The sequence below is a fragment of the Rhagoletis zephyria genome, unplaced genomic scaffold, assembly GCF_001687245.7.
Source record: "Rhagoletis zephyria isolate East Lansing unplaced genomic scaffold, Rhagoletis_zephyria_1.1 Rzeph_scaffold_00064, whole genome shotgun sequence".
Lineage (NCBI taxonomy): Eukaryota > Metazoa > Arthropoda > Insecta > Diptera > Tephritidae > Rhagoletis > Rhagoletis zephyria.
In genome coordinates this window covers 431,222-453,421 of record NW_016157148.1, presented here as the reverse complement: position 1 = coordinate 453,421, position 22,200 = coordinate 431,222, and the positions used below count along the sequence as shown (strand labels likewise).

The window sequence follows — 22,200 nt, the reverse complement described above, 5'->3', positions numbered from 1 at the left end:
TTTTCCCTATTTAATTTATTCATACATATATTTCATGCAAAATTTTTCGTATTGCTTGTGATAATATAATCTTAAACATATTTTTTTTTTCAATTTTATTTAGAGCTCGGAAAATGCAAGAAATTTTCATCGATATTTTAAAATTTTTAATTCGATTTCTTAGAAAAATTTTGAGTATGCAGTGTTGTTTAAGTATAATAAAATGAAATTTTCGAGTCGCTTAAGATCACTGTTGATTTTTGAGATTTTTTTTTTCTCTGAGGGTGTTGCTTACCTTTTTTCATATAAAAAATGAATACAAATTCACTTGATTCTTGGGTGTTTCGCTGTCGAATGAACTTTATGTTTATAAAAAAATAAGAATTTAGTACGGAAAATCGGGGTATGCATATTTTTGCCGCTGACTTTATGTACATTAGGGTGGTCCAAACAAAGTAACGTCGGAAGATTTCACCTCGTAGGATTTTTCTATATCGAACAAAAATATACAGCGAATTCTTTATTTGTCCATTTTTTAATATTAACTCATTTTATAGGCCCCCAAATGCATTTTTTAGGGTTTCGAGGATGCAGGATTCAGCTACTTTGGGTGGCGGCCGAAAATCGACATCAAGCAGTATCTATATTTTTTTTTGGACGCATTAAAAAAAAAAATATAAGATTTCATCCAAAAATCAGCATCGCCGCTTGAGATGATGATTTTTTTGGCCAAAGGTAACGGCACTAATGACGTTGAACCGAAGTTTTCCCGATCCCGACAATGATGATTTGCATGCCGGCTGCGTTCTGGCAATGTAAGCCGGTCTTTGATAAGATGTGCGGTTTGTCAACTGGAGGAATTCTATGGACCCATAGTTCCATGATTAGACTCATTATCAGCTATGCAGCTGTGTTGGGGTGGAAAAGACACTCATCGCGGAAATCTGCTTACCAAACTTCAAAGAACGATCGCCGTGTTGTGTGCGAACTCTCTACATTTTTAGTTTTTCTTATTGTTTCAAAATGAAAATAATGCCTTTTTAAACCGACTTCCAAAAAAGGAAGTCTTTTTTTGTTTTTTTTTTATGTATTTTACCGCATAACTTTGGACCACGTCAACCGATTTCGATAATTCTTTTTGCATCGGAAAGGTAGTGTCTCAGGTGGTCCCATACTAATCTGGTTTAGATCCGATCATTGGATCATGAAATATATATATATATATATTTTTTTTTTTGTAAGTCGGTTTTTAATTTTGCTAAAAATTACTTGTATATTATGTAATTTTTAGGCACTTATTTTTTCTTATTTAAATTTTTATTTATTGCTTTCTTTATTTAATGAAATTTTTAGATTTTATACTTTTAAGAAGAAATACATAATTTTAGCCTAATTTTTGTACTTTAATTTTGTCTAAATTTTTAGGGTTTATTGCTTCAAAAAGAAAAGTATATTTTTTAATAGAATTCAATTCTTGCAACACATTTTGCTAAAGGACAAACGAATAATAATTAGGCCTCCTCATTGGCCCCACTGAAAAAGGCTTCACCTCTTTTTATAGAAAATTCTATAAATTTTACTTGGTTTCTTGATGAAAATGTAAACATTGTAATAATAAAGCTGATTTTACTGTTGTGCCCTTTTCAAACATTTTCCTACATTCGAACCAAAATTTATTCAACAAAGTGTTATTGAATTTGACATTGCTCTCACAAGAACCCTCTTATAAAGTCAAACTGAAAAAATTTTGTAAGAATTTTGAATCGATTGTTTATATTTTTTGCCATAATAGTACCTTAAAAGAGAGCCTTCCTGAGTGACCAATCACACCTTGTTTAATACACCTTGATTAAAACTCAGTTACGAGTAGTTGAGAATAAATTTGATTTTCCTTATCGCGTCACACCGTGTAAAACTCAGACGCATTCACTTCACTGCACAGACAGGTTCATGGCCGCTGTTTTGCGAACAATAATTAGAATTTGCGTTAATTCATATAATTGAAAGGGTACCAAGTAGTTACGCGCATTCCTGTGGCTAGTACCTAAATATATATTACAGGTACAGGGCTGCTTTGCTTGCGTAGATTCATAAACAATTTACTTTATGACGCGAGCGACGGTGTAAAAAAAGATACCCTCAACCCGAATAAAGTAATTAACCAAAAACTGCCCAGTGATGCTCATGCTACTATGTACATATATATGTAAATATGTATGATATTTTTGTGAATGTTGGTATGTATGTATATAGGTGTACATATATACATATTTGTAAGTGTTATTAGGAGCCAATCTCTTTCAAAGTCAAAAGTTTATTACTTTTCTCAACCACATAGAACTCATTCGAAAAATGTAAGCGGGAAAACTTGGGCAAAGTACCCAGTCGGAAAAGTTGTAATGCATTACATGCGTGATAAATAATATAATATATTTCTTATGCGTTCTCGATAATATTACTGCTAACTATGTATTCAAAAAGTTCCAAAAATTTCATATTAAAACGTATTAATTTCTCGATACTAGGTAATACAAAATTGAATGCCCCACTTTTCTTGGGACATCGCCCGGGGGGAAAAAATGCATTATCGAATGTGAAAACGGTTGTTTTATTGACTATTTTTTCGATTACTATACATTACATTTTCCCACTGGGTATAAATGGAGGCATGCTTGCACTAATGCAATATATGCACATTTGTATGTATATATATATATATATATATATATATATATTTTACGGACTAATGAAGAAATTGCAATGGAAATTAGGGCATTGACCAATAAAGAGTAGTTCCATATTAATCATTTATGACCGTAATTGAGAGTAGAGGCAGATGACCACACATATTTATGCAAAGTATGTATGTATGTATGTATATCAGGAATATGTAGTTCAGCGAATTTACTATAGTTTTTGATGCCTCCAATGAAGGAAATTTAAATCAGTTTTGCTTTACGTGGGCTCCAAGGAATACTTAAACTTGTAGGTATGCAAGTACCTACTATACCTACTCAAGTATGCGTATCCCTCATATGCCAATGATCCTCACACTCTAAGAGTACTACGAAACCATTACCGATTTAAACTGAAGTCATTTGTGGGTGTCAATTGTAGTTACATACCTAAAGGCTGATTTTCACTATGTCAAATTCGGTGGCATTTGTCGTCAAATAAGTGAAAACACATTGTCAAATGGGATTAAAAAGCGCTTTATCGATTGATTTGGATCAGGACAGGTCTTTAGTCGGGTACATGCGCTGCTAAATCGGCTATCTCTCTGTTTTTGGCCCATAATATCACCGGTAAAGCTATGGATACAGGGGGTAAAGATGTGTCAAAATATGTCGCCAAATTTTGGCGTCAAAATATGACATAGTGAAAACCAGTCTTAAAGCACAGTTCCAAATTAATTTTGACTTTTCCACGTAAAATTGGGACCAGTTTGTTTTACTAAAAGGTTATTACAATTGCCGCCCATACTAAAAAGAGAAGTAAAAAATAAGCAAACATAAATTTCAATTTTCCACCAAAATATTATAGCGACTAAAAGACTAATGCTATGGATCTCTTGGGAACTTTCAGAGTTTTTGAACTTTTGTTGTCACACTACTACTACATAAACACACTTGCTAATACTATTTGAAAAGGTCGGTGAAAGCAGAAGGATAACGAAAGAGCAAATTGAATACAGCATTTGGACAAAAAAGGGAAAAAACTAAGAATTTCTTTCATTCATTCATTCTGCTGCCACCACAACTGTTTTCCGCTGCCAACAAATGCCAATGTGCCGCTTAAAGGGATAAGGCGAAAGCATTAAAAGTGTCCAAATGATGATTGCCTTGATTGCGCAGTAAGCAAAGCATAGCTGGGCAACTGACACTTTCTAAACGTGCTTCCCTGAGGATTTTGCGTTAAACATTTCACATTAAGTGACAAAAATAAAATCCTACAATTGAAGAGAATGTTGGAATAACAAATAACGAAGGATATTTTGTTGTTGTAATTAAACTCTAAACAATATTTCCAAAAAAGTATAAATATGTATTTTACCTAACTAGTATGTTATTTCTGCTTTAAGGACACTCACAAAATGGTACTTTCTCTATTTTTTTATGAGAAAAGTCTTTGTTTTCATTTTGGTCAAGTCCGATCCAAGCTAAGCCTTTAACAACTAAAAACTTAATAACGGCAGGGACAGCAAAAGCAAAATACAGATTTTATCTTTTACGATTGAGATAAGGGGGCGATATGAATACCGATATGCTATAGCATTGATATTGACATAGATAGACACTATGATAACCGATTGATGTCGATGCATATACACAATATTTAATTATATTTTGTAAACAATATCGATAACAATAGATAAAGATTTAATACATTTATGTGTCGCTATTAAAAATTTTCTGAAATGAATATTTTTCTAGTATTTTACAAACGATTTGACTATTTTTTTTGATAGTTTTAGCTCGGTTTAACCCAGCGGTTTTGGCGTTTAAGCTTATTTTATAATAGGGCAATTCTGGCAACTGTCTTTTAACTCACTACAGTCTTTCGAAAGACAAAAGTCAGAGCATTCATTTGTGTCTTTTGAAAAACTAATTGAAAAAATCTACTAACTAACTTTGGCTGAAAGTCCGCAAACAATAAAATCTAAAAGTTCAAATAAAAAAGAAATAAAAACGAAAAAAAGTTTGTAAAAACTAAATGAAATAAAGAAAAGTATACATATATATATTAAATATATGTAGTTCCGAAAACCTTAAAATTATTTCATTATATTGTCAATGCTTTAAAATAAAAATTAACAAGTAAGAAAGTCTCAAGTTCGGGCGGAGCCGAACATTAAATACCTGGCGCAAGTATTAAATATATGTTTTTTGACCTTTCCGAAACCTACCGCTAGATAGTAAGCCGGGGATTGATACCCCCTGAGTAAATTAGCGTACTTAAATTTCGAAATATTGCAGTTTCAAGCATTTATGAAATTTACCGTTATATGAAAAGCGGCCGTAATTTTAGTCCGATTTCAATAATTTTCAACGTTTTGCTTTTATGTGGCAAGCACAATAAAATTACCGAGTTTGGTACAAATTGGTTGAACGGTTACCGATATACTTATATGTGATCATAAGTGGGCGGTGCCACACCCATTTTCCAAAATTTTACCATAAACGTATTTCTTGGTAAATAATTGTTGCAAGCATCAATTTTGAATAAATTATCTTTAATATTTACTGATTTATCGAAGATTTTGTATTTCTCTAAATTACCGTTATATGGGCTGTGGGCGTGGTTATTGTCCGATTTTTTAAATTTTCGGCCAATTAGTATGCCGTACCAAGACCAACAACTGTGCCAAGTTTGAAAGAAATTGGTGCAGCGGTTACCAAGATATACACATGTAACCATAAGTGGGCAGTATCGCAGTTTTCGTATTTTGGAAATTACCGTTATATGGGAAGTGGGCGTGGTTACTGTCCGATTTCGCCCATTTTCAATACGAACCTACCTTGGATCAATGGAAACCTACATACCAAATTTCGGTGAGATATCACAATTTTTGCTCGAGTTATCGTGTACACGGACGGACGGACAGACGGACTGACGGACGGACATACAGACATGGCTTAATCGACTTCTCTATTAATTCTGAGCATTTATGTATACATTTGTCTATATCTATCTCGATTCGTTTTGGCTGTTACAAACAACCGTTATGTGAACAAAATGCACAAGTGCGGTCGGGTAAAAAAAAATTTACCCATAGTTCTTTAGTTTAGATGCCATATTTGAGACGCCATATTGAATTTTTCAAAAGGCCTCACGGCTGTTTCTCAAAAAAACCTCAATAACCCATTGGGAAAATGTAATGTATAGTAATCGAAAAAATAATCAATAAAACAACCCTTTTCACATTTCAAATGCATTTTTTGCCCAGGGCGATGCCAAGTGCCATTAAAATATCTTAAAAATTCCCACTGACTTATAGGCAATTTTGACCACTTTGTGAAAAATTGCATGAAATTGTGGGTTTTTAGGGCCTTTCGAGGCACATCTTTCCGTTGTCCGATTTTTGGAGTTTTGCTAAATTATACCCATGAAAAACTATATTCTTGGTTGTTACGAATGACTTTACATATTCTGCATATTGTTTACAATCTTTTTGTGTATAAAGAAACATTTATGTAAATATAGACGTACCAAGTTTGAGGCAATGTGTTCCCCTGTGTACAAGTATCTATAGGGTAGTTTATATAGTGGCTTCTTTTAAAAAATTAAAAAAATAAAATAAATCTTTTTCGGTATATTACTGTTTTATTTGAAAGAGAACAAATTTTCGTTATTTATGGAATACAATTTCATTCATGTGGCTGCCTCATCTGGATTCGCAGTACCGCATCCTGTTAACCCAGTCTTACAAGACCTTGGTGACAGTTTCTAACTCTATCTAACGTTTGGCTTGCGCGATATTCGCCTTAAGGGGATGAATCGATAATGGATTGTTCGCATAACGTCGGTCCTTCACGGCACTCTACAAAAAAAGTCTAACCGCGTGAAATCGCAGTTACTAGGGGAAAATTGACATTGCCAAGATAACACGATTACTAAACTTGGCGCGGAAAATATTGATTGTGGCATGGACTGTAAAGCATGGCACACATTCCTGCTGATACCAAAGATTATCCATGTCCATGTCTTCAATTTCCGGTCACAAAATATAGTTTATTATGCCTCTGTAGCTCTTACCGTTGACCGAAATGGCGTTTCCAAAGGATTTTCAAAGGAAAATGGCCAATGATACGACCGCTCCAAATCGTCGCTATCTGAGGACACATTTTTCAACCATGTCTTAAAAAAATATATATATTTTTTTGATCTTCTCCGAAATGAACTAATGTGAATGATATTATTTCCACAAGTCTTCTGACATTAACTCACTTTTTGTCTGTATGCTAATGTCATTGACATCAATTCCTTTAAAAAAGTGAATTTACGTCAATTGACATCAGTTCAATTGATATTATTGCGCATCACCGCAAATTCATGAAACATTTTCTCAAATTTTGTACCTATATGTACTTATATTAATCAATTTTTAAATTGTTAGAATACAAATACTATATGTACTATCGCATCCCCTAAGCTACTTGGCCATATAGGGTTTTAATGGATTATCAGCATAAACCAAAAATTTGAAGTTAGTTTGACACATGTAAACACACTTATATTCTTACGTCTAGTCTTGAGCAACGGAAAGCAAATTTGCTTCGAAAAAAACCTTTTACTAAGCAACGTAAATAAAAAAACAAAAGTCGAAAATAAAAGTTACGAACAACGAAAAAAATTTTCATTTAAAATAACTCTTACCAGGCAACGTAAAAACAAATACTTCGAAACAATTTTATTGAGCTTGGGGCTGTTACAAAAACAACAACCACATGATGAAGTGTAAATAGCAGCAGAAAGTTGTGAGTAAAGGAAAAGATTTTCTCTTGAGAATAACTCTCACTGAGCATCGTAAAAGCAAAAAAGTCGAAAATAAAAGTTATGAGCGACGGAAAAAAGATTATATTACGAATAACACGTACATACAGGGGAGCAAAACTTGTTTTGAGTTAAAAATAACTATTATGTAAAGTAACAAAATCTTATTTCTACAATTTAATAGTTATGGACAATTTTTTTTATTTTTTTTTTATATTCCTTATAACAGTTATGTCTCTGATTTATTTCATTCCGCAATATATGACACTGAATTTTTGCCAAGATTTCTCGCTGGAAAGTGCTGTCACTGTCAAATTAACACGTGATTAAAAAAAATTCGATGATATACTTAAGGGTTGCCCAAAAATAATAAAGTCAAAATTTTAAAGCCTTCACCCCCGAAAATTTTTCTATACCGATAAAATTATACCCCTGCTTTTTTTTTTGTAAAACAAAAAATATTTAGAGGTCGCTTAAAACGAAAACACAATTTTTCGTAAATTTTGTATAGAATTCTTGAAAATCCATATTTTGCGATCTGACAACTCTGTTTCTCTTCAGGAGACTTTCATTAATAATACCCGATTGTTTATTTAACGATTTTTGAATAGCAACTGTTTTTATAAATCCCGCAAAAACCCCAAAATATGCAATGGCGGGCCCATAAAAAATCGTTAGTGTTTGAAAATGGTAAAATAAACAATAAGGTGTAATTATTGGAAGTCTACTGCAGAGAAACAAAGACATCCCATCGAAAAATATTGAATTCTATACTATTTCTACGAAAAGCTGTTTTTCCCCATTTGAATATATGGAAACTTTTACCGCTTTGACCGACCTCTAAATACTTTTTGATTTCAATAAATATTTTTAAAAATGTGGACCACTCTAATGTGCATACGTACATATATGCGCAGCGCTGGCGGTCAAATAAGAACACGCTGATCCATGCAAATTTCTTATTGTGTTGTTGCTACCTCTTAAGAATGCGGTGATGTACAAGCAGTTTGATATTCATCAATCGACATCTTCCGTACTTGCACTCACTTTTAATTTCGACAAATACCCAGTGGGAAAATGGGAATACACTAAGTTTTTCTACCAACTATGGTTGAGCGAAAAGATGCATCGCTATGTAAGCGAACGGATAATGTATAGTCCTTGCATACCCAAGAATGTATCATCGGCCTTAGGCTCTATGCATTCCAGGATGCATCTTTTTTTCCATGGCGATATCCTAGGAAAGTCATGCATCCGTTTGTACATACCAAAGAAGAATGTTTTAAGCTCAAACTGAGAGCGCAAGTATGATCAGCCCGCTGGCTTTGGGATGTTGTTTTTATGAATGCATACTTGCGTACAAGCGTTTGCATGCATCTTTGTATACGTCCTAAGTCATACATGACCAAATTTCTGACTGGGTGTCTACAGTAACCATCGCTAAGTGCACGCGTAATTTGCGGTGTTGCTAAAGAAAATGAATGGGGCCCATTGAAGATAGGGGGCATGTGGGTGAGCGTTCAGTTCATTCCACTTTGTTTGCTTGTTTTCATAAACGGTTGTTTTCTATACAAACACACATACATACATACATACATATGTACTTACATACTATGTATGTATGTAGTTGCGCAGGTGAAGTTCGCGTTGGCTGCATTTTGTGATTTGTTATAATTTAGAAATAATGATTTTTTTTTTTGTTTTCTTTAGTTTAGTTCTTGTACAATTAGTAGATAGAAGAACGAACTCTTATCTGCTAGGGAAGCTGAAGAAATAAAACACTTCGTTAAGTTGTGCTTCAGAAATATTATTTAAGAGACAAACATTGAAATGAAAATAAAATTAACACCAAACTAATTTATAACAGCAGATTTAAGTAACTGCAATACATACATACATTAAAAAGTGCAAAATAAAGTTAAAGAAAAAGTAAAAAAATTGTGTGCTTACGCTACAAACGCATTTGGGTGCACTACATAGATTACAACAATTCACACTCTACGTGAAAATCGTCAGCAAAGCGATTGATATAAATTACCTAAAATGATGTCGTTATTCTCAAGGAAACCCACAGTCTGGAGCAATGGTAGTCGAAGAAGCGGATGTCGAGGTTTCAACGATAACGGCATAGCATTTGTGATAGCACTTTATGTTGTTGGTAAGTTAAAATCATTTAAAATTATCTATATGACCTATACCTATGTATGTATGATTGTTCATTAGGTTGGTGCAAAGAAAAATAATACTTAATTGTTTATTTAACCATTTTATTCTTAGTAACTATATTCTATAGGTCCGTTTCTTTTTAGGAGACTTTGAATAATAATAGCGAATGGTTTATTCTACCATGTTTTAATACTAAATAAAGATTTTTTATGGGTCCCCCATTGCATTTTTGGTGGTTTTTGGGGGGACCTATAAAAATAGTGAATATGCTCATGTTAAAAAATGGTTAAATAAACAATTGGGCTTGGAAGTCTACTGAAGCGAAACAGAGTTTTGCTATCGAAAAATATTGATTTTCACGAATTCTATACCATTTCTACAAAAAAATGTGTGTTTCGCTTTGAGCGACCTCTAAATATTTTTTTTGGATTCAAAGAAAAAACAGGGGTATAACTTTTTCGGTATAAAAACAATTCTGGGGGTGAAGGAATTCAAATTTGGACTTAACTTTTTTGTTTTCGTTCAATGCCAGCGCAGCTGCTCATCAGGATTCAGGCAGAAGTGGGGCAATATGTCACGTGCGGAGTAAACAAGGGCTGTCCTCAGGGTGGTGTGCTTTCCTCCTTGCTCTGATGCCTGGTATTTGATTCTCTTCTTATCACCCTTAATTACTCTAATATCTACGCTTAACACACAATTCAAACTATGCTGGAGCAGACACTCAATCAATAGCGTGGGAAGTCTGCTTGCTGAACTTCTAAAAACAGTCGCTATGTGCGGGAGATTTCTCTACAACGCCTGCTGCTACTCTTGACGCACTGTTGCAATTACCGTCACCTTGTGTCTGGAAAGCCATAGAGGCCACCTGTAGACTGAACAGAAGCGGATGGATGTAGATATAACACTGAATGGGGTGAGGCGGAAATTGCTGGCGACAGAGATCTGACCACTTGAGTCTTTTCAATTCCCCCGGATAGTTCGCCACCATTACCATTGTTGAAGAGATTCTATAATGTTGAATTTTCTGAGACGTTGGTTTAATGCCAGCACTGAGCCCGAACTCACAATTTGTCGAATCTTCACTAATGGCTCCAAACCTGACTCTGGGTAAGGATCTGGGGTCATCATCGGAGTTAATGGGGATAAAGTCCACTTCCCTCTTGGGGAGTATGCTCCGGTCTTCCAAGCTGAGGTATTTGCAATCCTCAAGGCTGTGGACTACGTGCAATGTCAGTAGTGTCCTGAAAGGATATCTATTAGTATTCTAAGTTTCTCCTTTGCGAGGTTAATTAAGTTTTGGTATCTCTTATTGAAACCTCTTATTGTTATACCCATATTACATACATATATACATATTTAGTTGACGTAACCAAACTCTTTTCTTAGTGTAGTGCGTTCCTCTCCTTCCTGAGCTCTTCCCTGAAAATATTAGACCCTACTTCCAAGAACGGCTGGAGTCCAACTGGAGTGGTGGCCACCGCCTCTCTCACGAGACAGTCTGCCGTCTCTTTACCCTATAATTTTTGTTGTTTTGCCTACCAAGAGAATTAAGTTTCTCGATGCACTCAAAGAAAAAAAAGTTCATCAAAAGAGAACTTTTAGCGCTACCTAACTATCGCTTAAGAATATGATCCTCTCGTTTCGGTATCGTCAATGTATCATGGATATGCTCCGCACACATAATAATGGCGTAAACCTCCGCCTGAAAAATGCTCGCACATTACCCCATAGAAGCAGAGATCTTAATCGTGGGACTGAAGATTCCTGCCTCTATTTCTTTCGGAGTTTACGAGCCGTCTATGTGCCAGTGCATGGTGCTAGCTTGTAGCAGTCTATCGATGGCAGAGGTGCTCCAAGTTGCTTTGCTGCATAGTTCTATTGTAAATCTTCTCAAAGATAATGGTTCCTTCTATATCCTCTCTAGGAAATATCACTAGAGAGAGCGACTAACTAACTTTTCCATGTTCCTAAAGGATATGACTTTTCCTTTTCCAAATCCCTCTCTAGAGAAGTTTAGTAGAGTTCTTTTAGCAAGCTGCTCTATGGCTATATGAAGAGGCTGAAGTTCGAGAATTACTTCCAGCGCTGTCATTGGACATGTGCGCATTGTCCCCGTTGTGCATACACATGTCAGTCGTTGTAGCTTGGTGAAGACTGTGTCACCGTGGCCTGGGTGGTTCTTGAAACTCCAACTACCGCCTCATAGGTTAATTACAATTCTTTTTACTATCATGGTATTTCCTGCCAGACGCTTACACACTGCTCAAGTTTTCGAGGACTTGGAGGTAATCGAATCCACATGTTTATTTATAAAAACTTACGATTATATACTAAAGTTCGCTAGAGCCGCTGACCGCGGCCACCCCCAGGTTATGTCCCTCATGCCCAGTAGGGCTCTTCTCCTAGTGAAGGTAACGATGGCAGTTTTAGCTGAATTTATGCCTTAATTGGGCTAACCATTTCTTGGTTAATCTTAAACTCCTTTGAATTATGTCACAGAGGGTACTCTAAAATTTTCCCAAAGCAATAGTGATTATGCCGTAATACGAGCCCAATCACCACCTGTGGAAGAGACGGAGCTTTAACTGCCACGAGAGACCCGCGTTACCCTGGCGCAATTACGGTCTGGATACTGTAGCCGCCTCAACAGCTACCTGTCCAGACTCGACCCCAATATCCCCAATGAGTGCCCGGCATGTGGAGAGTCCCCCTACGGCACCAACCACCTCTTTACATGCCAGCTCAATCCGACTCAGCTAACACCCCTCTCCCTCTGGTCCGAACTTATCGAAACAGCTCGTTTCCTGGGCCTCCCGTTAGTTGAGCTTGACGAAAATGATTGAACGTAGACCCGAAAAGGCGGGGCTTAGTAGTGCCGCTACAACAACAACAACAACATGTCATTTGCATAGCCTTGGCAGCGGATGACATTGTTAGAGAGAAGTTGCAGGAGTTCATCCACTACTAAGCTACACAGAAGAGGATATATGACCGATGCTGTATTTCCTAGTGAAGAGTACTAGATCCGTATTTTATGCAATGATGCTAACCTCTAGTTTGTTGACCATCGATGAAACTCTCGATTTTCTCCTTTGCTTTTGAAAGCGTTACGTTTCTTTTGGTGCCCGCATCTATCAATTTCTGTGGGGTTTTCTGAGGAAACGTTATTAGGCTAATGGGCTTATACTTCTTGGAGTGCGCATGGTCGCATCCCACAGCCCTCGGCTGAGAAGGAGTTCAGTGCCCATTCTAGGCTGCATGGCGTCTTATCGTCCCCTTATCTTCATATTCGTTGCATGTGCAATCGTAGTCGGATGCGAATAGTTATAGGCGGCATACACCATGCGCCTGACTCGCGAGTCGGTTTGGATGAGTTTGTGAAAATAAATATGTGTTAGTTACCTCGACATGACTCACGTGATGACTCCGAATGATTCAACTGTGTGTAGTCGCAGACGAGTCAACATGTACACAAATGACTCGCAGATCAGACACACTGTGTATCTCGCCTTCTAGGTACCAGAGAGTGGCCTGATGCCATGTATATTTAATAGAAAAATATCCCTTCTATTTTCCGTCTATGGCCCCACCGCTGGTCAGTACTTACTGACTCACCATTGATTTCCAGATGAAAGTTTATAGAAAAAAACGAAATAAATAATAAAAATTCATGTTTTTTGAATGTCGGATGTATATCTAAGTGCATGTAAGGCACAGATCATAAACCAACATTAGGATTCACAATTGCATCTCTACTTTCAAATGAACACTGTGCGATAGACTAGACTTACTACTTACACACATTAAACTGAAAAAGAAACCAAAATACTGGTGATTAATTTGCATTTGCACGACTTGGCACTGGCAGTGGCAGCAGCAGTGTCAGTAGCCGGAAAACAGCTACTGGATCCGGTTTTGCGGTTTCCAGTTCAGCATCTGGTCTTACCACACGGACACTGACATACTGTATATACCGCACTGTCGCAAGTACTCACGCATGCTCGCGCTGGCACCCGGCTAACTACACTATCTATTACTTGTATACATTTGAAACTGCAAGTGGCAGTAAGTGTGTATGAACGGGTAGTTATGTTCGTTGGTGCGTTTAGCTGCGACTAATTGTCAAGCTGTGGAATTAGAAGTGGTTTCATCTTTTCGACTTATTTAGAGCGTGTGTGAGCAATGATTTAATTGGCATAGGGAATGCAACCGAAAGCCGAAAGTACAAAAGGAGTGCAAAAGTAATAAAGAAGAAGAAAAGTAAAGCGTTCGCAAACATTCCAAAAATAAAAAAAAATTGGCACATATGTAGTCCAACAACATTTTTTTTTAAGAAAAGTGGCTCCATTCACAGTTGAAAACGCAGTTCGGCATATTGACAAAATAACGGTTTGCGTTCTTACAAACTCGGTGCACTTACAATTTAGTCCACCTGAATACACACCTATGTAAATATACTCTTTACAGATACATAATTGAGGTGCAACATAAGAGTTGGCCAATTAACTAAATTAAAATCGACTGTCTCAATGTGTTTGCACGCCACAAGTGCAGATATAAAATAGGCAATACTACGTTTGTACACTGAAAATAAAATCTGCGTAAATATAACGAAAATTTGCGTATATCTTACGAAATTTTTCGTCATTTTGAGCCACGAAAGTTTTCGTTGATTGTACATAACCGTTTTCGTACATACTACGAAAATATGAGTCATAAGATCTTTAGTATATTTTACGCATGTATTCGTACTATTTACTAAAGAATTTCGTGCTATTTCTTTGTTTTTTTTTTACAAAATTTTGGTAAAATGCACAAAAATAATTCGTTTATTTAACGAAATTATTTTCGCAAATCTGCGCTTGTTTCGTATCATTAATTTTAACAAAAACGCTTAACATTACTGATTAAAATATAATGAAAGTGTTGTGTTATAATTAGAGCTATTTTTTTTATAGTGTAAATAATAAAGGCAACCAACCATACGTTCTACGTAAGAAGTGCAGATATTACAAGTATAATAGTCGTAAATAATAAGTTTTACTTAAATTTTCTAACTACACTGTAGTTTAAAATTAATAAAAAAGGTTATTTTACCTAAAATAAAACTGAAGTATTTTATTTATATGCATACGAATAGGTTCTATACTACATATTTTTTTTATTGTTTAGCCTTCATTCAATAAAGTATATTGATGCAAAGTGTTAAATTATGAAACTCAACAAAACTTTTATTAAACAAAATAAGATATAAAATAAAGCATATTGAAATACCGGTTTTACCTTCTTAAACATTATGATATTTTTATGTCGATGTACTTGGCAGATTCGCAGCTTCTTCGATGATTGATTGCCTAACGACTATAATTTCAAAGAAAATTTTAAGGCGTCTGAAAGGCAAGTTTCTGCGTAAAATTATACAAGTACTTACTTTTAATTTCATTAAGTAGTGCGTCTGTTCCTGCCCTCTGCTTGCCGTTGATAGATAGACTGACAAAATTGCCTATTTATGAAGTCCCACATTGCAGCGCAACTCAGCGTAGGCGATGTTAACAACATTGTATGCTTAAAATCATGTATCTAAAACTTTAATATTTAATATGGTATTGTAGTTTTATCCAGAAAATTCCTTTTTAAAACATTTTAAATTATATTATACGTCTCACAGCAGCCAACAAGTAATTCCGCAATAAGACGCAATACATAAAAATATGATGAAATATTAAACTGTCGCTAATTTAGTATATTGTACGAAAATATTCGTATGTTGTACGAATTAAAAAAAAAAGAAAACATGTTTCAGCATTAGTACTATGTACAAAACGTTAAGTAAATTGTACGAATACAGAATTGTAGATTTCGTAAATTTTAAAACTATACAAAAATTTTACGAAAATTATTCGTACACAGATTTGTTCAGTAAAATACGAATGTGTTTCATAAAATAAACGTAAGATTTCGTAAATTGTACTGAAAAAATATCTTACGAAAGTCCTTTCGTTATATTTACGAATGGTTCATATTATAAACGAATGTTTCGAACGTTGTACAAAAACCAAGACTACGAAAGTTTTTCGTAGTCCTTTTATGAAATTTCGTTTTCAGTGTAGGTATGCGAAAATACTTTATTATTTAATTGCATAGTAAGTACATACCTATTTACATATGTATATAGGTGCCAACATACATAAGTATTTTCAAATCTTTTCATTTAAATATTTCCAAGTAGTTCCTCCTGACGATTTTAGCCTGCAGACGTGCGTGGGAATTCAAAAATCCATTTCAATTGCTGGTTAGCCTTTTTAATTGTACTCTTATGCATTTGTTGTTGTAAATAAATGTATAAAGAAACCCAATCAACTATTAGTAGAGTGTTTAACTTTTTAATTTCCAATTGATTTGTTAACTGTGGAAATAAAAGAGGGCCCTTGGATGGCTAGGTTCATTGAATTGCTGTTATAAGTACGGTGACCATAACATTGAAGTACAAATACAGTACACATTCTTATTATATATGTAGTATGTATATATTCATATTTTTTCATATTCCATTACCGTTTATTCTTCCAACCCGGTTGCAATTTGATCTGCACAGCGCCACAATACCTCTTCGAAGGTATGTAGCGATTCAGTGCTGAATGGTTCTAAACGATTTGCCAAAGAATGTAGTCTGAGTTCCTGGGGATTATAAATGTTGTGAAAAGCAGCATCACGAGTAGATTATTTAACTCCCAGCCGAGTATGACGGAGTCCTCTTCTATGAGGTGGCTCTGGAATTCAAACTACATCGTTGTCGGTATTCTTAACTTACTAAGACCTATGTATGTCGCTTGTATAGTACGAAAAAATAAAGCCTCTCGCTAAAGAACTGATTAGATCTCATCAATGTGACAAATCTTTGAAAAGAGAGGAAAATCAATTCAATTCGACGTCTGTTTTACCTCTTCAAAGTAGGAAGAAAAGTGAATGAGTCTGGTGGTGAACGACGAAGTATCTCCTGCCAATAGTCAGCGTATTTGCTCATCGTCACTTTGAACTGAGTCCAATCATCGTCCAAATACGTACTGTGTAAGCCATGCGTCATGCTCGTCCTGGTATATCGGATGAGGACGGTTATTGCAAATGATTCTGCAGATGACTTGCTGGCCTTTGCATGTCGGCGACCGCGAATACCGCAGACTAAGGAAGGATGAGCAATGAATGGATGCATCCGATCCAGCTCTGAAAGCATACAACGCAGATGGCGATGCTGGTAACATAGGAAGAGGAAAGCTTCTTTGGCAACAAAAAAAAAAAAACAGTAGTACAAGGACTTGGCTTTGGCGTTCACAGCGCCGAACTAGAAGAATGCCGGCAGTTGCTTGTAAGTTGGAATTATTTTTCATGCTTGTTGGGAATATTTATGCTCGAAGCAGAGCTTACTTTCGTCAGTATATCGCCTGCAAGCTTTATTGTTTTGGCTTTGCCGTTGCCTTTCAATTCATGCATTAATTTGTTTTCACTTGCAATCATTGCCACCAGTTACTATACATAGGGAAAATCAATGGATTTAACCATCGAGTTCCATTTAGTTTAATTAATTGAAAATCATTTAATTTTTGTTGTTTTGCATTGTAACAGACAAATGTATGTATATATCTGAAAGCCAACAAATCTCCTTGCCGGCTATTTATATTATGTAAATAGGTATGTTAATATGTGTAAGAAGTCAAAAAGGTATTATATCTTGGCTATTTGCACTTTCAGGGCGGTGGAGGATCTCTGCGCTCGCCACACTTTACGGAAAGACCACAAGCAGAAAATCCATCATCGTATACATTCAAGCACTTTTGGAGCTTGCACGTGCATAAGTATGTATATATGTATGTGCAGCTGTAATATGTATGGCTGCATGCGCGAACGTAAGCATTTAAGTGCATGCAATGCAACGTAAACACTCATAACCAAAGATATATATATATATATATCATATGTATATATATATAACATATATATGCAATTGTACATACATATATGCTTTGTTCATATGCTTTGTACTGCATCTACCTAGTACTCATGTCAATATGCATGTACATTAGGCTGGGTCAATTTTATATGGGGGAAAATAAAGTCCATTTGATAGTTTTGTAATAGTAATATTATGTTATTTTAGGATTATGTAAATAATAATTGGTCATAAAAGATTAAAATAAAGTTTATCTTTAGCCCTCGCAACTGATACAAGGAATCAAAATTTTTTAAAAAGCAACTCTGGTGGTTAATATCTGGAGAATACGTCAATCGATTGAAACACACGATATATCAGAGGACCTTTAATCTTAACTTCGAAATTACATACGTTTTTTTCTGATTTACTTAGTCTATTTATGGGTATTTTTAACTAATACTGTTGGTTTTTAAGTAAAAATTTAATTTATTTTTGGCTTTTCATGCAAATTGCTAAAAATGCTAAAATATACATACATCGCACTTTTAATAATATACAGAATTATTTCAAAATTTGAATTTTGTTGAAAAACACAACAAAAGTTTAATCAACACATACAGTTGGTATACAAAAAGACAGATGGAAAGACCCATATCTTCGCCATTACTGGGAAGTTTAGTCAACTGTTAGGCTGAACATATTCGCCATATCAAGCTTAGTAATTGTATGATGAAATCTCCAAAAACGTAAATTTTGATTTACATCTTTATATTAATAAACGTGCGACATATCACCAATAAAAAATCTCGACGTGCTGGAAAAAAAGTATATTTTAGTTTAAAAAGTCTAGATTAAAAAAATAAGCCTTTATTTTAATTTATAAATTTCACAGGTCTGTGCTATTTAATTCTTTTAATTTAATTTATCATAGAAAATTTTGCAAAATTACTTGTTAAGTTACCAAAGGAGCGCAAAGGGGACACAATTTAGTAAAATCCATGTTCGTAATGGGACACAAATCACTTAAAAGATCCAGTAAAATCTTTGAAGGAATCGGATATTGAATATTAATAAAGCTTTTCGAGCTTGAATGGAACTTATGGCCCTCTAGCAAACTCTTCGGCATTATTTTGCTTATATCTTTAATTTATTAATAAAATTATAAAAAAAGTTTCGTTGAAAAAAAACTACGGATGCATCTAACTTTTCCGCCATATATAAGACTAAGGGCCGTTTTCTGAAGTAACCTTTAGCTTTAAAGCTCCCGTTATATTTAAAGGCTACATTAAAATTTATGATTGTGTCTAAAGTAAATCATTTTATTGTCGGTTTTAAATTGATTTACAACCAAGAAACAGACATACGTCAAAAACCGATAATAGAAATGCTTAACATTAGACATAGCTTTATTTTTAATCCAACTTTAGATATAAAGTGAGCTTTAAATTTAAAGGTTACTTCAGAAAATGGCCCTTAGTAAATTAAAGACAACATTTACAGCCATTGAAGACAAATGATTGAAATAAATAAAAAAGAATTTGAACAAAAATACCGGTTTTATTCGTAAAAGTCTATTTTTTTAAAGGAAGCGTAGAAATAAGTGTATCAAACTATGATTTTCTTATTCGAGTGAATTCGAAGCTACTATATTTTTTTTGTCCAAACGGAATTTTCTTGGGGTAACGGAATATATAGAAACTTAGCTACCGAAAATGTTCCTCAATTCGGAATTATTCGAAAACGCGAGTAGGAATACTAATAACGTTCTTGCCTTCTTTCGTCTGTAGACCGCAAAATAATCAATAGAACGATCTACATACATATATGTTTGTTGAAAAAAAAAATAACTTGAAGTGCAACCCTGGCTTTCTGGATTAATTCTCTAATATAGAAACCAAACCGTTTTCCTCAACCTTGAATTCGTAACAAGGATTCGTACTCGACCAGTGTGCTTTGAGGATCGATCCGCGAACTCTTGCGCTTAAAATTAAAAGGTAATGTTTTATAGGCTTGTAATTGGCCTCATAAAACAACATCTTTTCACTATTACAAAAGCATTAAATGAAAATAAAAATTTCGACCGGCACTAATGGACATACATACATATATATATATATGTAGGTAAATATGTTTATGTGGAGTATGTAAGTTTGCAGTGTAATTTTCACTTAACGCCTCTCATTTGCTCGTTTCTGCAATCGCTTTGCTTATATTCAGGCATACAGACATCACCCTGTCGGAAATGAAACTACTTCAAAACCAGTTTAAAAAGTACTTTTTTACGAATCACATTTTATCGGAATTCTTCCTTTTTTCTTGAAAGCAACTAACTTTACTAATATGGTGATGTCCTAGGAGCAAGTAAATTATCCGACTCTGCATCTAATTTTAATTGCTTTGAAATGAATTTGGTTTCGAAAACTTCAAAGTCGGCATTTTTCGTTTGAATATGCTTTCGTTCTGCACTTCACAGATGTTTTTTCTTCATATTTCGAAGACACAAAAAATTGTTTACTATCCATTTTAACATTATGTTGGCTCTGACGCGATTAGAACTGGGACATTCTGGATGATAACAAATAACAGCAAGCATCTCCCCACGCTCAGCTGCAGCCACACATGTAAATGTGCTTTGTTTTTGTAAATTTACCGAATTACTGAATAAATCAGTAGGAACTTAACGAGGTTGCAAGTCGGACAATGTGAGTGAAACACTCGTTAAAACATCACTGATTTCTTTCTCTATATTGTGTGCTGTAATTTTCTGGCGCGAAAATAAATAACGAGAAGCAAGAGCTATGTAAGTGTGTTCGAAGTCAAAATCAGCACCTATGTACATACATGTAGTTACCGAGTAAAAATTTTTTACATTAACGAGTTTGGTTTGAATACTTTTAATATAACAATCAAAAAGTACTAATGGTATTGAAATTTTAATAGTATTATTATATATGTACATATGTATGTAGCATGATTTTGCTCTTTAGGAAATTTTTAATTTAATTAACAATTACGATTTGTATCTTTTACATATGATTTTTTATTTTTTTACTACGATTTTTCTGGGCTTTTGCTACGCTATCATCAGTTTCGCTGGGTGCTAGCTCTGACGAGTATGCCTTTATGAGTTTCGCCTTTACCCTACAGTCGTCGACTTCCCATTAGAGTTGTATTTGACTGCTGAAGTGTGTTAGTAACGGCTTTGCTGATGATGTTGGTACCGCTATTAAAGCAACGCCTAGACGCCTGTTTGTTTTTTTCTTTGTGTTGGCATCTAGTTAGTGTAGCATTTGTAGTTATCATTGTTAATACCGCAGCCACTGTTGAGTTGAGTCGGCAGCGGATGTCTATTTACCCTGCAATAAAATGGGAATACCTCAACATTTGCTTGAAACTGCATCGATTATGGATGAGATATGATTGTTTTAAGAAGAAATGAAGCATAAATTGGAATAGCAGCTTTGTCGGTATTGGCTAAATGGGTATCCATCATATATAGTGTTGCCAGAAATTGTTCATGAAAAATCTGCCAAGTGAAGATTAAATCTTCAAAAATCGAAAAACATAAAAGCGATTAAGTAAAAAAAAATTTTTGCGAAAACAGATACCTTTGATTTACCACAAAAACATTTTTTAAGTACATAAAGTATAATAGATAAACAAAAATTTAAAAATGTTTAAATTCATCGCAAATAGGTACGATGAAATTAGATTTACCTGTGTTGTTTTTTTATGAATGTCATGCAAACATGGCAATTACAAAAAGCTGCAAGAGGAACAAGTAGCTTTAGAGAATGATTAACATAAATTTATTTTAGGCATTCTTTTTGGACGAAGATACATTTGATCATAAAAAAATCATGAGGCATTGGAATTGAAAGTTTATTTAATCTAAGTTTGTATACCGTAGGGCAATTTCATGAAATAAAAACCCCTTCAACATTTGCCTTTGAAACCTTATAGAAAATCTTCAAATAATTGTACTAAAAGCTTGCTAATGTATTTAGAAATTATGATTGTACAGAAATGCGAAGCGAACCTATCTGTACTACACCATCTTTAAGGGATTTGAGCAAACCAAATTTAAAAGGATCTGTTTACAATTGGTTGGCAGGACTATGCAAATGAGGATACGATTATTTTAAAATGTATTTACTTTTAAATGTACCTAAATGATGTAATTCTACCGAATGTACTTTGCAATTGCAATAGGGCTGTAAAAAGTACAACTGAAACTACTTTTCCATCACTGCTTAGAAGTTTTCTAGCGAAAAATTGTCAAGTGGAATTTTGGATTCATTTTAATGCTTTTAGCTTAGGATTTTGACAAAATTTTTTGTAAATAAATTGAAAGACAACATCCGATGAGGCGGCTCTTGGAGTGTTTGAGAGAAAGATTTTGCGGAAGATTTACGGGCCTTTACGCGTTGGCGACGGCGAGTACCGCAGACGATGGAACGATGAGCTGTATGAGCTTCACAACGATATGGATATAGTGCAGCGAATTAAAATAAAGCGGCTCCGCTGGCTTGGTCATGTCGTTCGAATGGACGCCGACGCTCCAGCTCTGAAAGTATTCAACTCGGAACCTGCTGGTGGTAGCAGAGGAAGAGGGAGGCCCCCACTGCGATGGA

The 22,200-nt window shown here is 34.8% G+C and overlaps 1 protein-coding gene across 12 annotated transcripts in view; it reads left to right on the top strand.

The window, feature by feature from the left end:
- Nucleotides 1-22,200, top strand: part of LOC108370922 (uncharacterized) — a 63,100-nt gene that overhangs the window by 9,747 nt on the left and 31,153 nt on the right. For 4 of the 12 annotated variants that reach the window (XM_017626405.1, XM_017626382.1, XM_017626374.1 and 1 more), the window contains exon 2: nt 9,184-9,631. The exons of 1 other annotated variant lie outside the window; for it this stretch is intronic. In XM_017626405.1, coding sequence (XP_017481894.1) covers nt 9,517-9,631 — 115 coding nt within the window. In that variant the 5' untranslated portion in view covers nt 9,184-9,516. The remainder of the gene's footprint in view (nt 1-9,183; nt 9,632-22,200) is intronic. 7 more of the 12 variants (XM_017626434.1, XM_017626397.1, XM_017626441.1 and 4 more) reach the window with 4 other exon arrangements.